This window comes from Heptranchias perlo, chromosome 39, assembly GCF_035084215.1.
Source record: "Heptranchias perlo isolate sHepPer1 chromosome 39, sHepPer1.hap1, whole genome shotgun sequence".
Taxonomy (NCBI): Eukaryota; Metazoa; Chordata; class Chondrichthyes; order Hexanchiformes; family Hexanchidae; genus Heptranchias; species Heptranchias perlo.
The window spans coordinates 13,332,165-13,350,941 of record NC_090363.1 but is presented as its reverse complement, the minus strand read 5'-3'; the positions used below and the strand labels follow the sequence as shown (position 1 = coordinate 13,350,941).

Sequence of the window (18,777 nt, the reverse complement as noted above, 5' to 3'; positions counted from 1 at the left end):
AATCTATGCCCCCTCGTTATAGACTCCCCTACCTTTGGGAAAAGATTTTGACTATCTACCTTATCTATGCCCCTCATTATTTTATAGACTTCTATAAGATCACCCCTAAACCTCCTACTCTCCAGGGAAAAAAGTCTCAGTCTATCCAACCTCTCCCTATAAGTCAAACTATCAAGTCCCGGTAGCATCCTAGTAAATCTTTTCTGCACTCTTTCTAGTTTAATAATATCCTTTCTATAATAGGGTGACCAGAACTGTACACAGTATTCCAAGTGTGGCCTTACTAATGTCTTGTACAACTTCAACAAGACATCCCAACTCCTGTATTCAATGTTCTGACCAATGAAACCAAGCATGCTGAATGCCTTCTTCACCACCCTATCCACCTGTGACTCCACTTTCAAGGAGCTATGAACCTGTACTCCTAGATCTCTTTGTTCTATAACTCTCCCCAACGCCCTACCATTAACGGAGTAGGTCCTGGCCCGATTCGATCTACCAAAATGCATCACCTCACATTTATCTAAATTAAACTCCATCAGCCATTCGTCGGCCCACTGGCCCAATTTATCAAGATCCCGTTGCAATCCTAGATAACCTTCTTCACTGTCCACAATGCCACCAATCTTGGTGTCATCTGCAAACTTACTAACCATGCCTCCTAAATTCTCATCCAAATCATTAATAGAAATAACAAATAACAGCGGACCCAGCACCGATCCCTGAGGCACACCGCTGGTCACAGGCCTCCAGTTTGAAAAACAACCCTCTGCAACCACCCTCTGTCTTCTGTCGTCAATCCAATTTTGTATCCAATTGGCTACCTCACCTTGGATCCCGTGAGATTTAACCTTATGTAACAACCTACCATGCGGTACCTTGTCAAAGGCTTTGCTAAAGTCCATGTAGACCACGTCTACTGCACAGCCCTCATCTATCTTCTTGGTTACCCCTTCAAAAAACTCAATCAAATTCGTGAGACATGATTTTCCTCTCACAAAACCATGCTGACTGTTCCTAATCAGTCCCTGCCTCTCCAAATGCCTGTAGATCCTGTCTCTCAGAATACCCTCGAACAACTTACCCACTACAGATGTCAGGCTCACCGGTCTGTAGTTCCCAGGCTTTTCCCTGCCGCCCTTCTTAAACAAAGGCACAACATTTGCTACCCTCCAATCTTCAGGCACCTCATCTGTAGCGGTGGATGATTCAAATATCTCTGCTAGGGGACCCGCAATTTCCTCCCTAACCTCCCATAACGTCCTGGGATACATTTAATCAGGTCCCGGAGATTTATCTACCTTGATGCGCGTTACGACTTCCAGCACCTCCCTCTCTGTAATATGTACACTCATCAAGACATCACTATTTATTTCCCCAAGTTCCCTAACATCCATGCCTTTCTCAACCGTAAATACCGATGTGAAATATGACTTCCACCACCCTGTGTGTGAAAAAGAGCTTCCCGATTTCACGCCTGAACGGACTAGCTTTAATTTCAAGATAAGGTCCCCTTGTTCTTGATTCTCCCACCAGAGGAAATAGTTTCCCCATATTTCTTTTTGTGGGCGTCGCTGGCAAGGTCGGCATTTATTGGCCATCCCTAATTGCCCTTGAGAAGGTGGTGGTGAGCCGCCTTCTTGAACCGCTGCAGTCCGTGTGGTGAAGGTTCTCCCACGGTGCTGGTAGGTAGGGAGTTCCAGGATTTTGACCCAGCGACGATGAAGGAACGGCGATATATTTCCAAGTCGGGATGCTGTGTGACATTCTGATTATGGACACAGCTCATCTGTTGGGCAATCTCACCTCTCGTCTCAAGCTCCCTCTCCACACACCCTTTCTTCTCTCTCTCTTCTATCGGTATGACGTTAGTCGTGCCTCTGAATGTTCTCTCTTACCCCTGCTCTTCTCCAGTACTCCGTCCTACACAGGCTTCCTCCTCCCTGCATCCCGAGACTCGGTACACTCTCTCTTGCTCCGACACATTCTTTTTCCGAGAACTCGAAACTGTGGAACTGCTCACCCCTCTCTCCCTCCCACAACCTACAATGGGATCAAATAAAGTAAAGATAGAAAGAACTTGCATTTATATAGCGCCTTTCACGACCTCAGGACATCCCAACGCGCTTTACAGCCCATGAAGTACTTTTGAAGTGTAGTCACTGTTGTAACGTAGGAAACACGGCAGCCAATTTGCGCACAGCAAGATCCCACAAACAGCGATGTGGTAATGACCAGATCATTTGTTTTTTTTTAAAAAGTGATGTTGGTTGAGGGATAAATATTGGGCCCAGGACACTGGGGAGAACGCCCCTGTTCTGAACGGTGCCACAGGATCATTTATCTCCAACCCGAGGGGGCAGACGACGCCCCTCGGTTTAACGTCTCATCTGAAAAACGGCACCTCCAACAACGCAGCACCTCTCTCAGTACTGCACTGGGAACGTCGGCCTGGAATTGTGCGCTCAAGTGTCTGGAGGGGGACTTGAACCCACGACCTTGTAACTCAAGAGGCGACGGTGCTGCCCCACTGAGCCACAGCTGGCGTCTTTGGCAGTGCACAAAGCGCACGGAGAGAACAACAGCGGAACAAGGAGCATCGTATCGATGGAAGAAAGGGCGTGCGGAGCGAGAGCACGAGGCTGGGGGTGAGAGAACGGCATCCCAAGAGCGCGCAGGGCCATTTCGCGAGGAGCGGCCAAGAGTCCGAGGTACGGTCCAGGGCCTGTGAGATGGTGGCTCTTTTCGTACCGCCTCCCCCGCCCAGGTCTCTGCTTCCGATTCGTCAACACTGCCGTCAGTCATTATCCACTGGCCAATCAGAAAAGGAAGGCAGGGCAGAGGTCGCCCAATCAGAGCCGTGCACATATGTCAGCTGCTAAAAGTTATCTTGCTCTGAAAGCGTTTTTAATTCAAGGCGGAGTAACTTCTCAATGTAAAATTAACAGGGTTTTGTTTTTGCATTGAGGGTACTGTAATGAGAAAACAGCAAAACCTACTAGTCATCCTCGTTCCTATCTGAGGTATAAACAGTCAGCCCAGCACCCATCCATCGCATTTCAGGATCAAAAATAGAGAAAGCCAGTCATTTCATGGCAGTTCTGACCCGGAAGCACCAATTTATAAGCAACCGCCAATCTGCAAGCCTCCCCTGCTAACATCAATTAACCTCCAGCTGACCTCAGGACGTACCTATTTTCGGCAATTAGACTTTGCAGCCTTAAAGGGACGGACCAGCGTAAGCACAGCTCCACCTCAGCAGCAGAATAATACATTTTACATTACATAAAGAAGCAACTTGCATTTATATAGCACCTTTCACAAAAGAAAGGATGCCCCAGTCAATTAAGTACTTTTGAAGTATAGTCACTGTTGTGATGTAGGAAACACAGCAGCCAATTTGTGCACAGCAAGATCCCACAAACAGCCATGTGATAAATCATCAGATAATCTGTTTATTTTTTAGCAAGGATGGCTGAGGGATAAATATTGTCCAAGACACTGGGGAGAACTCCCCTGCTCTTCTTCGAAATAGAGGCCGTGAGATCTTTTACATCCACCGGAGAGCGCAGACGGGGCCTCGATTTAACGTCTCATCCGAAAGACGGCACCTCCAACACATGTGCAGCGCTCCCTCAGTACTGGCACCGGAAGTGTCGGTTTAGATTTTGTGCTCAAGTCCCTGGAGTGGGACTTCGACCCACGACCTTCTGACTCCGAAGCAAGAGAGCGACCCTCTGAGCCCCAGCGGACATGGTGTAATAACCCTGCTATTGTTAGAGTCAACTCCCTCACTGCGAACTACAGGAGAGCTGCTAGTTTTCCTTCATTAGCTGAGGCATAGAATAGAAGAGCGGGGAGGTTATTCTAGAACTGTATAAAACACTAATTAGGCCACAGCTCGAGTACTGCGTACAGTTCTGGTCACCACATCACAGGAAAGATGTGATTGCACCAGAGAGGGTACAGAGGAGATTTACAAAGATGTTGCCTGGGCTGGAGAATTTTAGCAATGAGAAAAGATTGGATAGGCTGGGGTTGTTTTCTTTGGAACAAAAGGAGGTTGAGGCGAGATTTAATTGAGGTACGTAAAATTTGAGGGGCCTCGATAGAGTGGATAGTAAGGACCTATTTCCCTTGGCAGAGAGGTCGGCGGCCAGGGGGGCATAGATTTTAAAAATTGGTGGAAGGATTAGAGGGGAGCTGAGGAGAATTTTTTTCACCCAGAGGGTGGTGGGGGTCTGGAACTCACTGCCTGAAAGGGTGGTAGAGGCAGAAACCCTCAACTCATTTAAAAAGTACTTGGATGTGCTCCTGAAGTGCCGTAACCTACAGGGCTACGGACCAACTGCTGGAAAGTGGGATTAGGCTGGATGGCTCTTTCTCGGCCAGCACGGACACGATGGGCCGAACGGCCTCCTTCTGTGCCGTAACCTTCTGTGATTCTATGAATAGAACGGCAGTGCTTTTAAATTGTGAGCTGAATGTTTTTTTTTGAAGAAGTGGTAGTTATCGCCCAGATCCTGCGCTCGCGGCAATCACTGAGCTTTTGGGGGGTTTTTTTTTTGCTGTTGCGGTCGCACTTCAAAGAGCTTTTGTTCCCTATCTGTGCGGAGCAGCAGCCTTGCAGGTGTTGAAACTCGGCTTGCGCGCTCAGACAGGAACAGAGACACGCTGAATTCTCCAACCACCCACCCACCCCGTGCATTCGAAGAAACCACAGTGCGCAGAGTGTGCACAAAATACCAGCATGAGCCCAGCAAGGTGGGGACAGAAAAAAAGACAGACAGACAGCACAGATCGTATCTCAATCAATGCCGCTTCTGGTTCGTTTGCCTCCGACAGCAAACCGCACTCAAATATTAACACAGCTTTAAAAAAAAATCGCTGATTCTACATATAAATGGCTACTGGCTATGTGCGTTCCCCCCGCTACCTCCCCACTCCCCCCGACCCACCACCCCCAGGATGCTGCCGGTTTGTGGTGTCTCTTTTTTTTAAAAAAAAAACTTGTTTTCTCCTCTCCCTCCGCCCATTACAACTGGTACTCAGTAAGATTGAAATCACAGCAACAACCTGCATTTATATAGCGCCTTTAACGTAGTAAAACGTCCCCAAGGCGCTTCACAGGAGCGATTATCAAACAAAATTTGACACCGAGCCACATCATGAGATATTAGGACAGGTGACCAAAAGCTTGGCCAAAGAGGTAGGTTTTGAGGAGCGTCTTAAAGGAGGAGAGAGAGAGGTGGGGAGGTTTAAGGAGGGGATTCCAGAGCTTAGGGCCGAGGCAGCTGAAGGCACGGCCGCCAATGGTGGAGCGATGACTGAGATGAGTGGACATTACCACGTCCCCCAGATCTTTTATACCCCAAGCTTGGCGTCTCCCAGCCACAACTTCCTGAATCACCTCATCCTCGGCCCGACTGGTCTATGCCGGTGTTTATGCTCCACACGAGCCTCCTCCTACTTCATCTCACCCTATCACCATATCCTTCTATTCCTTTCTCCCCCATGTGTTTATCTAGCTTCCTCTTAAATGTATCTATGCTACTCACCTCAACTACTCCCTGTGATAGCGAGTTCCACATTCTCACCACTCTCTGGGTAAAGAAGTTTCTCCTGAATTCCCTATTGGATCTATTAATGACTCTCCTATATTTATGGCCCCGAGTTTTGGTCTCCCCCACAAATGGAAACATCTTCTCCAAACCAGCCCTATCAAACTGGACTCGCCACATAGATACTGTGGCTACAAGAGCAGGTCAGAGGCTGGGTATTCTGCGGTAAGTGACTCACCTCCTGACTCTCCAAAGCCTTTCCACCATCTACAGAAGAACATAAGAAATAGGAGCAGGAGTAGGCCACATGGCCCCTCGAACCTGCTCCGCCATTCAATAAGATCATGGCTGATCTTCGACCTTAACTCCACTTTCCCACCTGATCTCCATATCCCTTGATTCCCCTAGTCCAGAAATCTGACTATCTCAGCCTTGAATATACTCAACGACTGAACATCCACAGCCCTCTGGGGTAGAGAATTCCAAAGATGCACAACCCTCTGAGTGAAGAAATTCCTCCTCATCTCAGTCTTAAATGGCCGACCCCTTATCCTGCAACTATGCCCCCTAGTTCTAGACACAAGTCAAGAGTGTGATGGAATATTCTCCACTAGATGAGTGCAGCTCCAACAACACTTGAAGCTCAACACCGTCCAGGACAAAGCAGCCCACTTAATCGATACCCCATCCACCACCTTAATCGTTCACTCCCTCCACCACCGGCGCACTGTGGCTGCAGTGTGTACCATCTACAGGATGCACTGCAGCAACTCGCCAAGGCTTCTTCAACAGCACCTCTCAAACCCGCGACCTCTACCACCTAGAAGGACAAGGGCAGCAGGCACATGGGAACAACACCACCTGCACGTTCCCCTCCAGGTCACACACCATCCTGACTCGGAAATATATCGCCGTTCCTTCATCGTCGCTGGGTCAAAATCCTGGAACTCCCTTCCTAACAGCACTGTGGGAGAACCTTCACCACACGGACTGCAGCGGTTCAAGAAGGCGGCTCACCACCACCTTCTCAAGGGCAATTGGGGATGGGCAATAAATGCCGGCCTTGCCAGCGACGCCCACATCCCATGAATGAATAAAAAAAACATTATCTTAAAGACTTCAATCAGGTCACCCCTCAGCCTTCTCTTTTCTAGAGAAGAGCCCCAGCCTGTTAAATCTTTTCTGATAGTTATACCCTCCCAGTTCTGGTATCATCCTTGTAAATCTTTTTTGCACCCTCTCCAATGCCCCTATATCCTTTTTTATAATATGGAGAGCAGAACTAGTCACAATACTCCAAGTGTGGTCTAACCAAGTTCTTTACAAGTTTAACATAACTTCTTTGCATTTCAATTCTATCCCTCTAGAAATGGATCTACCTCGAGAGCATGGACTAAATTCAGCAGGAATTCAATGGACACAAGAAGAGAGACTTTGGGAAGGAAAATCTCCACTTATTTTGGAGGGAGGGTATTTACGTTGTATATTCAGGCCTTCTCCCTTCTCTACATTGTCGTAACCCAGACTTAAGTTGTTTTGCTCTACGTGACAGGATGACACCAAGCTTGGGTTTGGGAGGGTGGCAGAGAGGGAGGAAAAATATACTTCCAAGTGACACACTCTGTCCCACAGCATAATATGCAGGATCCTGATGGCTTGCATCCGAGGGTCTTAAAGGAAGTGGCTACAGAGATAGAGGATGCATTGGTTGTAATCTTCCAGAATTCACCAGATTCTGGAAAGGTCCCGGCGGATTGGAAAACCGCAAACGTAACACCCCTATTCAAGAAGGGAGTGAGACAGAAAGCAGGTAACTATAGACCAGTTAGCCTAACATCGGACATTGGGAAAATGCTAGAATCCATTATTAAGAAAGTAGTAGCAGGATATTTGGAGACTTATAATACAATCAAGGAGAGTCAACATAGTTTTATGAAGAGGAAATCATGTCTGACAAATTTATTAGCGTTCTTTGAGGAAGTAATGGACAGGGTGGATAAAGGGGAACCAATGGATGCAGTATATTTGGATTTCCAAAAGGCATTCAATAAGGTGCCACATAAAAGATTACTGAACAAGATAAGAGCTCATGGTGTTGGGGATAATATACTGGCATGGATAGAGGATTGGCTAACTAACAGAAAACAAAGAGTCGGGATAAAAGGGTCATTTTCAAAATGGCAATCTGTAACTAGTGGGGTGCCGCAGGGCTCAGTGCTGGGGCCTCAACTATTTACAATATATATCAATGACTTGGATGAAGGAACAGAGTGTCTTGTGGCCAAATTTGCTGATGATACAAAGATAGGTGGAAAAGCAAGTTGTGATGAGGACACAAAGTGTCTGCAAAGGGATATTGACAGGTTAAGCGAATGGACAAAAATTTGGCAGATGGAATATAATGTGGGAAAATGTGAAGTCATCCACTTTGGGAGGAAAAATAAAAAAGCAAAATATTATTTGAATGGAGAAATACTACAAAATGCTGCGGTACAGAGGGATCTGGGTGTCCTCGTACATGAAACACAAAAAGTCAACATACAGGTGCAGCAGGTAATCCGGAAGGCAAACGGAATATTGGCCTTTATTTCTAGGGGGATGGAGTATAAAAGCAGGGAAGTCATGCTCCAACTGTACAGGGTGCTGGTGAGACCACACCTGGAGTACTGCGTACAGTTCTAGTGCCCTTATTTAAGGAAGGACATACTTGCATTGGAGGCAGTTCAGAGAAGGTTCATGAGGTTGATTCCAGGTATGGAAGGGTTGTCTTATGAGGAAAGATTGAACAGGTTGGGTCTATACTCATTGGAGTTTAGAAGAATGAGAGGAGATCTTATTGAAACGTACAAGATTCTGAGGGGACTCGATAGGGTAGATGCTGAGAGGATGTTACCCTCATGGGGGAATCTAAAACTAGGGGGCATAGTCTCAGAATAAGGGGTCGCCCGTTTAAGACGGAAATGAGGAGGAATTTCTTCTCCCAGAGGGTCGTGAATCTTTGGAATTCTTTACCCCAAAAAGCTGTGGAGGCTGAGTCATTGAATACATTCAAGGCTGAGTTAGAGAAATTTTTGATCAGCAAGGATATGGGGAAAGGGCAGGAAAGTGGAGTTGAGGTAAAAATCAGATCAGTCATGATCTTTGAACGGCGGAGCAGGCTCGAGGGGCCGAATGGCCCGCTCCTGCTCCTATCTCTTATGGTCTTATCCACCCACTGTGCGTGGTCAACTGTGTCCGACCATTTTTGATTTCAGTGCAGCATGACGATGGAGTTAATGCTACAGCACACACATCCAGCATTACGGTTTACTGAAAAGCCTGACTGGAAACAAGGACTCCTGGCTGTTCATCCTTCCAAACGCCTCGCTCGAGCTCCCGTGGGTGCTGCTCACCTCGCCCTTACCTCTGTTAGTCTCGCACATTCCGTCCCCGGACAATTCCAAAGCTGCAGGAACGTCGAAGTGCAGGACCAGCAAGCCGACGATTTGGGATTAAACGGGCCGCGCGCCTCGTGTCTGAGCGCCTGCTAGCTCGGCGTTGCTCTGCCCATCGGCGCCCCGTCGACCCGGATCTTGCTCGTCAATCCCCCCTCTCCACCCCCCCACCCACACTGCCCCCCCCCCCCGCTATTTCCGTGTCAGCCCCGATATCTCGATCTACTCCCAGCCCTTTCCCCGCTCCGTCTGCAGCACCACCGACTCGTACCGGGCTGCGGATTTGATCTCAGGAACCCCCCCAGTGTCTGGTCTTCTCTTCCCCCTCCCCTGGGGTCAGTCCCTCTCCCTCTTCCCCCCCCCCCACCGGGGTCTGTCACCCTCTCTCCCCCCCCCCCCCCCACCGGGGTCTGTCACCCTCTCTCCCCCCCCCCCCCCCCCCCGGGGTCTGTCCCTCCTTCTCTTCCCCTGGGGTCTGTCCCTCCTTCTCTTCCCCTGGGGTCGGTCCCTCTCTCCCCCTGGGGTCGGTCCCTCTCTCCCCCTGGGGTCGGTCCCTCTCTCCCCCTGGGGTCGGTCCCTCTCTCCCCCTGGGGTCGGTCCCTCTCTCCCCCTGGGGTCGGTCCCTCTCTCCCCCTGGGGTCGGTCCCTCTCTCCCCCTGGGGTCGGTCCCTCTCTCCCCCTGGGGTCGGTCCCTCTCTCCCCCTGGGGTCGGTCCCTCTCTCCCCCTGGGGTCGGTCCCTCTCTCCCCCTGGGGTCGGTCCCTCTCTCCCCCTGGGGTCGGTCCCTCTCTCCCCCTGGGGTCGGTCCCTCTCTCCCCCTGGGGTCGGTCCCTCTCTCCCCCTGGGGTCCGATTCTCCTCCTCTATCGGAGCTCAGCCAGGACCCGGCCCGCTCTCCCCTCAATACCCGGGCCCCAATCCCCGGACTCGGGCCTCAATCCCCGGTCTCTCTCTCCCTCCCTCTGCCCGGTCTCGGGCCCCAATCCCCGGTCTCTCTCTCCCTCCCTCTGCCCGGTCTCGGGCCCCAATCCCCGGTCTCTCTCTCCCTCCCTCTGCCCGGTCTCGGGCCCCAATCCCCGGTCTCTCTCTCCCTCCCTCTGCCCGGTCTCGGGCCCCAATCCCCGGTCTCTCTCTCCCTCCCTCTGCCCGGTCTCGGGCCCCAATCCCCGGTCTCTCTCTCCCTCCCTCTGCCCGGTCTCGGGCCCCAATCCCCGGTCTCTCGCTCCCTCCCTCTGCCCGGTCTCGGGCCCCAATCCCCGGTCTCTCTCTCCCTCCCTCTGCCCGGTCTCGGGCCCCAATCCCCGGTCTCTCTCTCCCTCCCTCTGCCCGGTCTCGGGCCCCAATCCCCGGTCTCTCTCTCCCTCCCTCTGCCCGGTCTCGGGCCCCAGTCCCCGGTCTCTCTCTCCCTCCCTCTGCCCGGTCTCGGGCCCCAATCCCCGGTCTCTCTCTCCCTCCCTCTGCCCGGTCTCGGGCCCCAATCCCCGGTCTCTCTCTCCCTCCCTCTGCCCGGTCTCGGGCCCCAATCCCCGGTCTCTCTCTCCCTCCCTCTGCCCGGTCTCGGGCCCCAATCCCCGGTCTCTCTCTCCCTCCCTCTGCCCGGTCTCGGGCCCCAATCCCCGGTCTCTCTCTCCCTCCCTCTGCCCGGTCTCGGGCCCCAATCCCCGGTCTCTCTCTCCCTCCCTCTGCCCGGTCTCGGGCCCCAATCCCCGGTCTCTCTCTCGCCGCCGACACAGGCCGCAGCCTCCGTCCGTGAGCCTCCGCGCAAATAGCAGCAAAGCCTGTGATTCGCTGGTGAGCCGGAAGGGGCGGGGCTAAACGGTGGGCGGGGCCTGTCGGGGCCGAGCCGTGGGACGTGTCCGATTGGTCTGAGGGCGGGGCCAGTCCAGGAAGGGGGGCATGTCAGGTGGTCTGGGGGCGGGGCCTGTCCAGGGGGAGCATGTCAGGTGGTCTGGGGGCGGGGCCTGTCCAGGGGGGGGCACGTCAGGTGGTCTGGAGGCGGGGCCTGTCCAGGGGGAGCATGTCAGGTGGTCTGGGGGCGGGGCCTGTCCAGGGGGGGGCACGTCAGGTGGTCTGGAGGCGGGGCCTGTCCAGGGGAGACATGTCAGGTGGTCTGGGGGCGGGGCCTGTCCAGGGGGAACATGTCAGGTGGTCTGGGGGCGGGGCCTGTCCAGAGGGGCATGTCAGGTGGTCTGGGGGCGGGGCCTGTCCAGAGGGGCATGTCAGGTGGTCTGGGGGCGGGGCCTGTCCAGGGGGCATGTCAGGTGGTCTGGGGGCGGGGCCTGTCCAGGGGGGGCATGTCAGGTGGTCTGGGGGCAGGGCCTGTCCAGGGGGGGCATGTCAGGTGGTCTGGGGGCGGGGCCTGTCCAGGGGGGGCATGTCAGGTGGTCTGGGGGCGGGGCCTGTCCAGGGGGGACATGTCAGGTGGTCTGGGGGCGGGGCCTGTCCAGGGGGGACATGTCAGGTGGTCTGGGGACGGGGCCTGACCAGGGGGGGCATGTCAGGTGGTCTGGGGGCGGGGCCAGTCCAGGAAGGGGGGCATGTCAGGTGGTCTGGGGGCGGGGCCTGTCCAGGGGGGGGCACGTCAGGTGGTCTGGAGGCGGGGCCTGTCCAGGGGAGACATGTCAGGTGGTCTGGGGGCGGGGCCTGTCCAGGGGGAACATGTCAGGTGGTCTGGGGGCGGGGCCTGTCCAGAGGGGCATGTCAGGTGGTCTGGGGGCGGGGCCTGTCCAGAGGGGCATGTCAGGTGGTCTGGGGGCGGGGCCTGTCCAGGGGGCATGTCAGGTGGTCTGGGGGCGGGGCCTGTCCAGGGGGGGCATGTCAGGTGGTCTGGGGGCAGGGCCTGTCCAGGGGGGGCATGTCAGGTGGTCTGGGGGCGGGGCCTGTCCAGGGGGGGCATGTCAGGTGGTCTGGGGGCGGGGCCTGTCCAGGGGGGACATGTCAGGTGGTCTGGGGGCGGGGCCTGTCCAGGGGGGACATGTCAGGTGGTCTGGGGACGGGGCCTGAGCAGGGGGAACATGTCAGGTGGTCTGGGGGCGGGGCCTGTCCAGGGGGGGCATGTCAGGTGGTCTGGGGGCGGGGCCTGTCCAGGGGGGGCATGTCAGGTGGTCTGGGGGCAGGGCCTGTCCAGGAGGGGGGCATGTCAGGTGGTCTGGAGGCGGGACCTGTCCAGGGGGGGCATGTCAGGTGGTCTGGGGGTGGGGCCTGTCCAGGGAGCATGTCTGGTGGTCTGAGGGCGGGGCCTGTCCAGGGGGGCATGTCAGGTGGTCTGGGGGCGGGGCCTGTCCAGGGGGGGATGTCAGGTGGTCTGGGGGTGGGGCCTGTCCAGGGAGTCATGTCAGGTGGTCTGGGGGCGGGGCCTGTCCGGGGGGGGGGGGGCATGTCAGGTGGTCTGGGGGCGGGTCCTGTCCAGGGGGGGCATGTCAGGTGGTCTGGGGGCGGGGCCTGTCCAGGGCGGGCATGTCAGGTGGTCTGGGGGCGGGGCCTGTCCAGGGGGCGTGTCTGGTGGTCTGAGGGTGGGGCCTGTCCAGGGGGTGCATGGCAGGTGGTCTGGGGGCGGGTCCTGTCCAGGGTGCGTATCAGGTGTTCTGTGGGGTGGGGCCTGTCCAAGGGGCGTGTCTGGTGTTCTGGGGGCGGGGCCTGTCCAGGGGGCGTGTCCGATGGTCCGGGGGCGGGGCCTGTCCAGGGGCCGTGTCTGGTATTCTGGGGGCGAGTCCTGTCCAGGGGGCATCTCTGGAGTTCTGGGGGCAGGGCCTGTCCAGGGGGCGTGTCCGATGGTCTGGGGGCGAGTCCTGTCCAGGGGGCGTGTCTGGTGTTCTGGGGGCGGGGCCTGTCCAGAGGCGGGGCCTGTCCGGGGGGCATGTCTGGTGTTCTGGGGTCGGGGCCTGTCCAAGGGGCGTGTCTGGTGTTCTGGGGGTGGGGCCTGTCCAGGGGGCGTGTCCGATGGTCCGGGAGCGGGGCCTGTCCAGGGGGCGTGTCTGGTGTTCTGGGGGCGGGGCCTGTCCAGGGGGCACGTCCGATGGTCTGGGGGCGAGTCCTGTCCAGGGGGGCGTGTCTGGTGTTCTGGGGGTGGGGCCTGTCCAGAGGCGGGGCCTGTCCAGGGGGCATGTCTGGTGTTCTGGGGGCGGGGCCTGTCCAGGGGGCGTGTCCGATGGTCTGGGGGTGAGTCCTGTCCAGGGGGCGTGTCTGGTGTTCTGGGGGCGGGTCCTGTCCAGGGGGCATGTCTGGTGTTCTGGGGGCGGGTCCTGTCCAGGGGGCATGTCTGGTGTTCTGGGGACGGGGCCTGTCCAGGGGGCGTGTCTGATGGTCTGGGGGTGAGTCCTGTCCAGGGGGCGTGTCTGGTGTTCTGGGGGCGGGGCCTGTCCAGGGGGCATGTCTGGTGTTCTGGGGGTGGGGCCTGCCCAGGGGGCGTGTCCGATGGTCTGGGGGTGGGGCCTGTCCAGGGGGCGTGTCCGATGGTCTGGGGGTGGGGCCTGTCCAGGGGGCGTGTCTAATGGTCTGGGGGCGGGGCCTGTCCAGGGGGCGTGTCCGATGGTCTGGGGGCGAGTCCTGTCCAGGGGGCGTGTCTGGTGTTCTGGGGGCGGGGCCTGTCCAGGGGCGGGCCCTGTCCAGGGGGCATGTCTGGTGTTCTGGGGGCGGGGCCTGTCCAGGGGGCGTGTCTGATGGTCTGGGGGTGGGGCCTGTCCAGGTGGCGTGTCCGATGGTCTGGGGGTGGGGCCTGTCCAGGGGGCGTGTCCGATGGTCTGGGGGAGGGGCCTGTCCAGGGGGCGTGTCTGATGGTCTGGGGGCGGGGCCTGTCCAGGGGGGGCATGTCAGGTGGTCTGGGGGCGGGGCCTGTCCAGGGGGGGCATGTCAGGTGGTCTGGGGGCGGGGCCTGTCCAGGGGGGGCATGTCAGGTGGTCTGGGGGCGGGGCCTGTCCAGGAGGGGGGGGCATGTCAGGTGGTCTGGAGGAGGAACCTGTCCAGGGGGGGCATGTCACGTGGTCTGGGGGTGGGGCCTGTCCAGGGCGGGCATGTCAGGTGGTCTGGGGGCGGGGCCTGTCCAGGGAGCATGTCTGGTGGTCTGAGGGCGGGGCCTGTCCAGGGGGGCATGTCAGGTGGTCTGGGGGCGGGGCCTGTCCAGGGGGGGATGTCAGGTGGTCTGGGGGCAGGGCCTGTCCAGGGAGTCATGTCAGGTGGTCTGGGGGCGGGGCCTGTCCAGGGGGGGGTATGTCAGGTGGTCTGGGGGCGGGTCCTGTCCAGGGGGGGCATGTCAGGTGGTCTGGGGGCGGGTCCTGTCCAGGGTGCGTATCAGGTGTTCTGGGGGGCGGGGCCTGTCCAAGGGGCGTGTCTGGTGTTCTGGGGGCGGGGCCTGTCCAGGGGGCGTGTCCGATGGTCCGGGGGCGGGTCCTGTCCAGGGGCCGTGTCTGGTATTCTGGGGGCGAGTCCTGTCCAGGGGGCATCTCTGGTGTTCTGGGGGCGGGGCCTGTCCAGGGGGCGTGTCCGATGGTCTGGGGGCGAGTCCTGTCCAGGGGGCGTGTCTGGTGTTCTGGGGGCGGGGCCTGTCCAGAGGCGGGGCCTGTCCAGGGGGCATGTCTGGTGTTCTGTGGTCGGGGCCTGTCCAAGGGGCGTGTCTGGTGTTCTGGGGGTGGGGCCTGTCCAGGGGGCGTGTCCGATGGTCTGGGGGCGAGTCCTGTCCAGGGGGCATGTCTGGTGTTCTGGGGGCGGGTCCTGTCCAGGGGCGAGGCCTGTCCAGGGGGCATGTCTGGTGTTCTGGGGGCGGGGCCTGTCCAGGGGGCGTGTCCGATGGTCTGGGGGCGAGTCCTGTCCAGGGGGCGTGTCTGGTGTTCTGGGGGCGGGGCCTGTCCAGGGGGCATGTCTGGTGTTCTGGGGGCGGGGCCTGCCCAGGGGCGTGTCTGATGGTCTGGGGGTGGGGCCTGTCCAGGGGGCGTGTCCGATGGTCTGGGGGTGGGGCCTGTCCAGGGGGCGTGTCTAATGGTCTGGGGGCGGGGCCTGTCCAGGGGGCGTGTCCGATGGTCTGGGGGCGAGTCCTGTCCAGGGGGCGTTTCTGTTGTTCTGGGGGCGGGGCCTGTCCAGGGGCGGGGCCTGTCCAGGGGGCATGTCTGGTGTTCTGGGGGCGGGGCCTGTCCAGGGGGCGTGTCCGATGGTCTGGGGGTGGGGCCTGTCCAGGGGGCATGTCCGATGGTCTGGGGGCGGGGCCTGTCCAGGGGGCGTGTCCGATGGTCTGGGGGAGGGGCCTGTCCAGGGGGCGTGTCTGATGGTCTGGGGGCGGGTGCCTGTCCAGGGGGCGTGTCCAATAGTCTGGGGGTGGGGCCTGTCCAGGGGGCGTGTCCGATGGTCTGGGGGCGAGTCCTGTCAGGGGGCGTGTCCGATGGTCTGGGGGCGGGGCCTGTCCAGGGGGCGTGTCCGATGGTCTGGGGGCGGGGTCTGTCCAGGGGGCGTGTACGATGGTCTGGGGGTGGGGCCTGCCCAGGGGGCGTGTCCGATGGTCTGGGGACGAGTCCTGTCCAGGGGGCGTGTCCGATGGTCTGGGGACGAGTCCTGTCCAGGGGGCGTGTCCGATGGTCTGGGGGCGGGGCCTGTCCAGGGGGCGTGTCCGATGGTCTGGGGGCGAGTCCTGTCCAGGGGGCGTGTCCGATGGTCTGGGGGTGGGGCCTGTCCAGGGGGCGTGTCCGATGGTCTGGGGACGAGTCCTGTCCAGGGGGCGTGTCCGATGGTCTGGGGGTGGGGCCTGCCCAGGGGGCGTGTCCGATGGTCTGGGGACGAGTCCTGTCCAGGGGGCGTGTCCGATGGTCTGGGGACGAGTCCTGTCCAGGGGGCGTGTCCGATGGTCTGGGGACGGGGCCTGTCCAGGGGGCGTGTCCGATGGTCTGGGGGCGAGTCCTGTCCAGGGGGCGTGTCCGATGGTCTGGGGGCGAGTCCTGTCCAGGGGGCGTGTCCGATGGTCTGGGGACGAGTCCTGTCCAGGGGGCATGTCCGATGGTCTGGGGGCGAGTCCTGTCCAGGGGGCGTGTCCGATGGTCTGGGGGCGGGGCCTGCCCAGGGGGCGTGTCTGATGGTCCAGGGGGCGTGTCCGATGGTCTGGGGGCGGGGCCTGACTCGGTGCTTCCCTTCGCTCTCCCGGAGGCCGTGTGTGGGTCAGCGGTCTGGTTGGGACAGCAGCCAAGGGGGCAAAGGGCAGACGTGCATTTATATAGCGCCTTTCACCACCTCAGGACCTCCCAAAGCGCTTTACAACCAATGAAGTACTTTTCAAGGTGTCGTCACTGTTGTGATGTCGGAAACCCGGCAGCCAATTTGCGCACAGCAAGATCCCACAAAGAGCAACGTTGTAATGACCAGATCATCTGTCTTATTGTGGTGTTGGATGAGGGCCCAGGAGACCGGGGAGAACTCTTCTTCAAAATAGTGGCCGTGGGATCTTTTACGTCCACCTCAGAGGCCTCGATTTAACGCCTCATCTGAAAGACGGCACCTCCGACAGTGCGGCACCTCCCTCAGTGGGAGTGTCGGCCTGGATTACGTGCGCTAGTCTCTGGAGGGGGGCTTGAACCCACAACTCTCAGAAGGCGAGAGTGCTACCCACTGAGGAAAAGCTGACGAAGGAACCAAATTACACCAAGGTTTGGTTTGGGTGGGAGGACGGACCCAAGGAGGTGAGGAATCAGAGACCAGACGCCACTAAGTTTGGGTGAGGGAGGGAGGGAGGGAGGGAGAGAGAGAGAGCACCCGTGGAGGTGAGGAGTTCCATCGTATTCAGGTCCAGGGAAAGAATGAGCTGGATTGGGAATCAGTGCAACGGTTCACAATCCCAACACGAAAACTTGCATTTATATAGCGCCATTAACGTAGTAAAACGTCCCAAGGCGCTTCACGGGAGCGATTATCAGACAAAATTTGACACCGAGCCACATATTAGGACAGGTGACCAAAAGCTTGGTCAAAGACATAGGTTTTAAGGAGTGTCTTGAAGGAGAGAGAGGCGGGGAGGTTTAAGGAGGGGATTCCAGAGCTTAAGGACCAGGCAGCTGAAGGCACGGCCGCCAATGGTGGAGCGAAGGGAAATTGGGGATGAGCAAGAGACCAGAATTGGAGGAGCGCAGGGATCTCGGAGGAGGTTACAGAGATAGGGAGGGGGGCGAGGCCACGGAGGGATTTGAACACAAGGATGAGAATTTTAAAATCGAGACATTCCCAGACCGGGAGCCAGTGTAGGTCGGCGAGCACGGGGGGGTGATGGGTGAACGGGGCTTGGTGCGAGTTAGGATACGGGCAGCAGCGTTTTGGAGGTCAAGTTTACGGAGGGTGGAGGATGGGAGGCCGGCCAGGAGAGCGATGGAATAGTCGAGTCTAGAGGTAACAAAGGCACGGATGAGGGTTTCAGCAGCAGATGAGCTGAGGCAGGGGCGGAGACGGGCGATGTTACGGAGGTGGAAGTAGGCGGTCTTGGTGATGGAGCGGATATGGGGTCAGGAGCTCGGCTCAGGGTCAAATCGGACGCCAAGGTTGCGAACGGTCTGGTTCGGCCTCAGACAGTGGCCAGGGAGAGGGATGGACTCGGCGGCTAGGGAACGGAGTTTGTGGCGGGGACCAAGGACAATGGCTTCGGTCTTCCCAATATTTAACTTGGAGCGGGTTAGGATACAGGCAGCACCATTATGTCATGGAATCACAGAATCAGGCCATTCGGCCCAACTGGTCTATGCCAGTGTTTATCCTCCTCCCCCTCTAATTACCCCTTTTCACACTATGTCCATATCCCTCTATTCCCTAGACGTGGAGAAAATGTTTCCACTTGTGGGGAGGGGGAGTCCAAAACTCGGGGCCATAAATATAAGATAGTCACTAATAAATCCAACAGGGAATTCAGGAGTGATAAGGATGGTAAAGATGTGGAACTCACTACCACAAGGAGTAGTTGAGGCAAAAAAAACAGAGGGACATTTAAGAGGAAGCACACGAGGGAGAAAGGAATAGAAGGATATGCTGATCGGGTTAGATGAAGAGAGGTGGGAGGAGGCTCTGGTGGAGCATAAACGCCGGCATAGACCAGTTGGGCCGAATGGCCTGTTTCTGTGCCGTAGACTCGATGTAACTCAATGCACACATCAAGCCTCCCCTTAAATATATCAATACTATCTGCGTCAACCACTCCATGTGGCAGCGAGTTCCACATTCTCATCACTCCCTGTGTAAAAAGAAATTCCTCCTAAATTCTTTATTTGATCTGTTTGTGTCAGTTTTGTATTTATTCCCCCTTGTTCAGGACTCACCCACAGTTTCTCCACATCCACCCTATCAAACCCCTGCTACAATGGCAGTATCCTCCTCTCTAGTGACGACCGATGCAAAGTATTCATTTAGTACCTCAGCCATGCCCTCTGCCTCCACAAGAAGATCTCCTTTTTTGTCCCTAATCAGTCCCAGCCTTCCTTTGACTATATATATATATATATCTGTTTATAAAAGACGTTTGTGTTCCCTTCTATGTTAGCCGCTAATCTACTCTCATACTCTCTCTTTGCCCCTCTCATTCCCTTTTTTAGATCTCCTCTGTACTTTCTGTATTCACCCTCAATCCCGACTGTATTATGAACCTTACATTTGTCATAAACCTTTTTCTGTTTCATTTTAATCTCTATATCTTTAGTCATCCAGGGAGCTCGAGCTTTGAATGCCCCTCCTTTCCCCCTCGTGGGAGTGTGTCTACTCTGTACCCGAACCATCTCCTCCTTGAAGGCCTCCCACTGTTCATTTACTGTTTTGCCTGCCAATTTTTGATCCCTTT

At 56.9% G+C, this 18,777-nt stretch overlaps 2 protein-coding genes across 9 annotated transcripts in view; both read right to left on the bottom strand.

The window, feature by feature from the left end:
* Positions 1 to 9,368, bottom strand: part of LOC137305259 (retinoic acid receptor RXR-beta-A-like) — a 58,339-nt gene extending 48,971 nt beyond the window's left edge. For 2 of the 8 annotated variants that reach the window (XM_067974110.1, XM_067974117.1), the window contains exon 1: positions 8,965 to 9,183. In XM_067974110.1, the coding sequence (XP_067830211.1) occupies positions 8,965 to 8,983 (19 nt within the window). In that variant the 5' untranslated portion in view covers positions 8,984 to 9,183. The other 6 variants (XM_067974112.1, XM_067974115.1, XM_067974116.1 and 3 more) reach the window with 6 other exon arrangements.
* A 4,873-nt stretch (positions 9,369 to 14,241) lies between these two features.
* On the bottom strand, positions 14,242 to 15,963 carry LOC137305283 (basic proline-rich protein-like). Its single transcript, XM_067974136.1, has one exon. The coding sequence runs from the start codon at positions 15,961 to 15,963 to the stop codon at positions 14,242 to 14,244; it is 1,722 nt and encodes a 573-aa protein (XP_067830237.1).
* Positions 15,964 to 18,777: the final 2,814 nt, after the last annotated feature.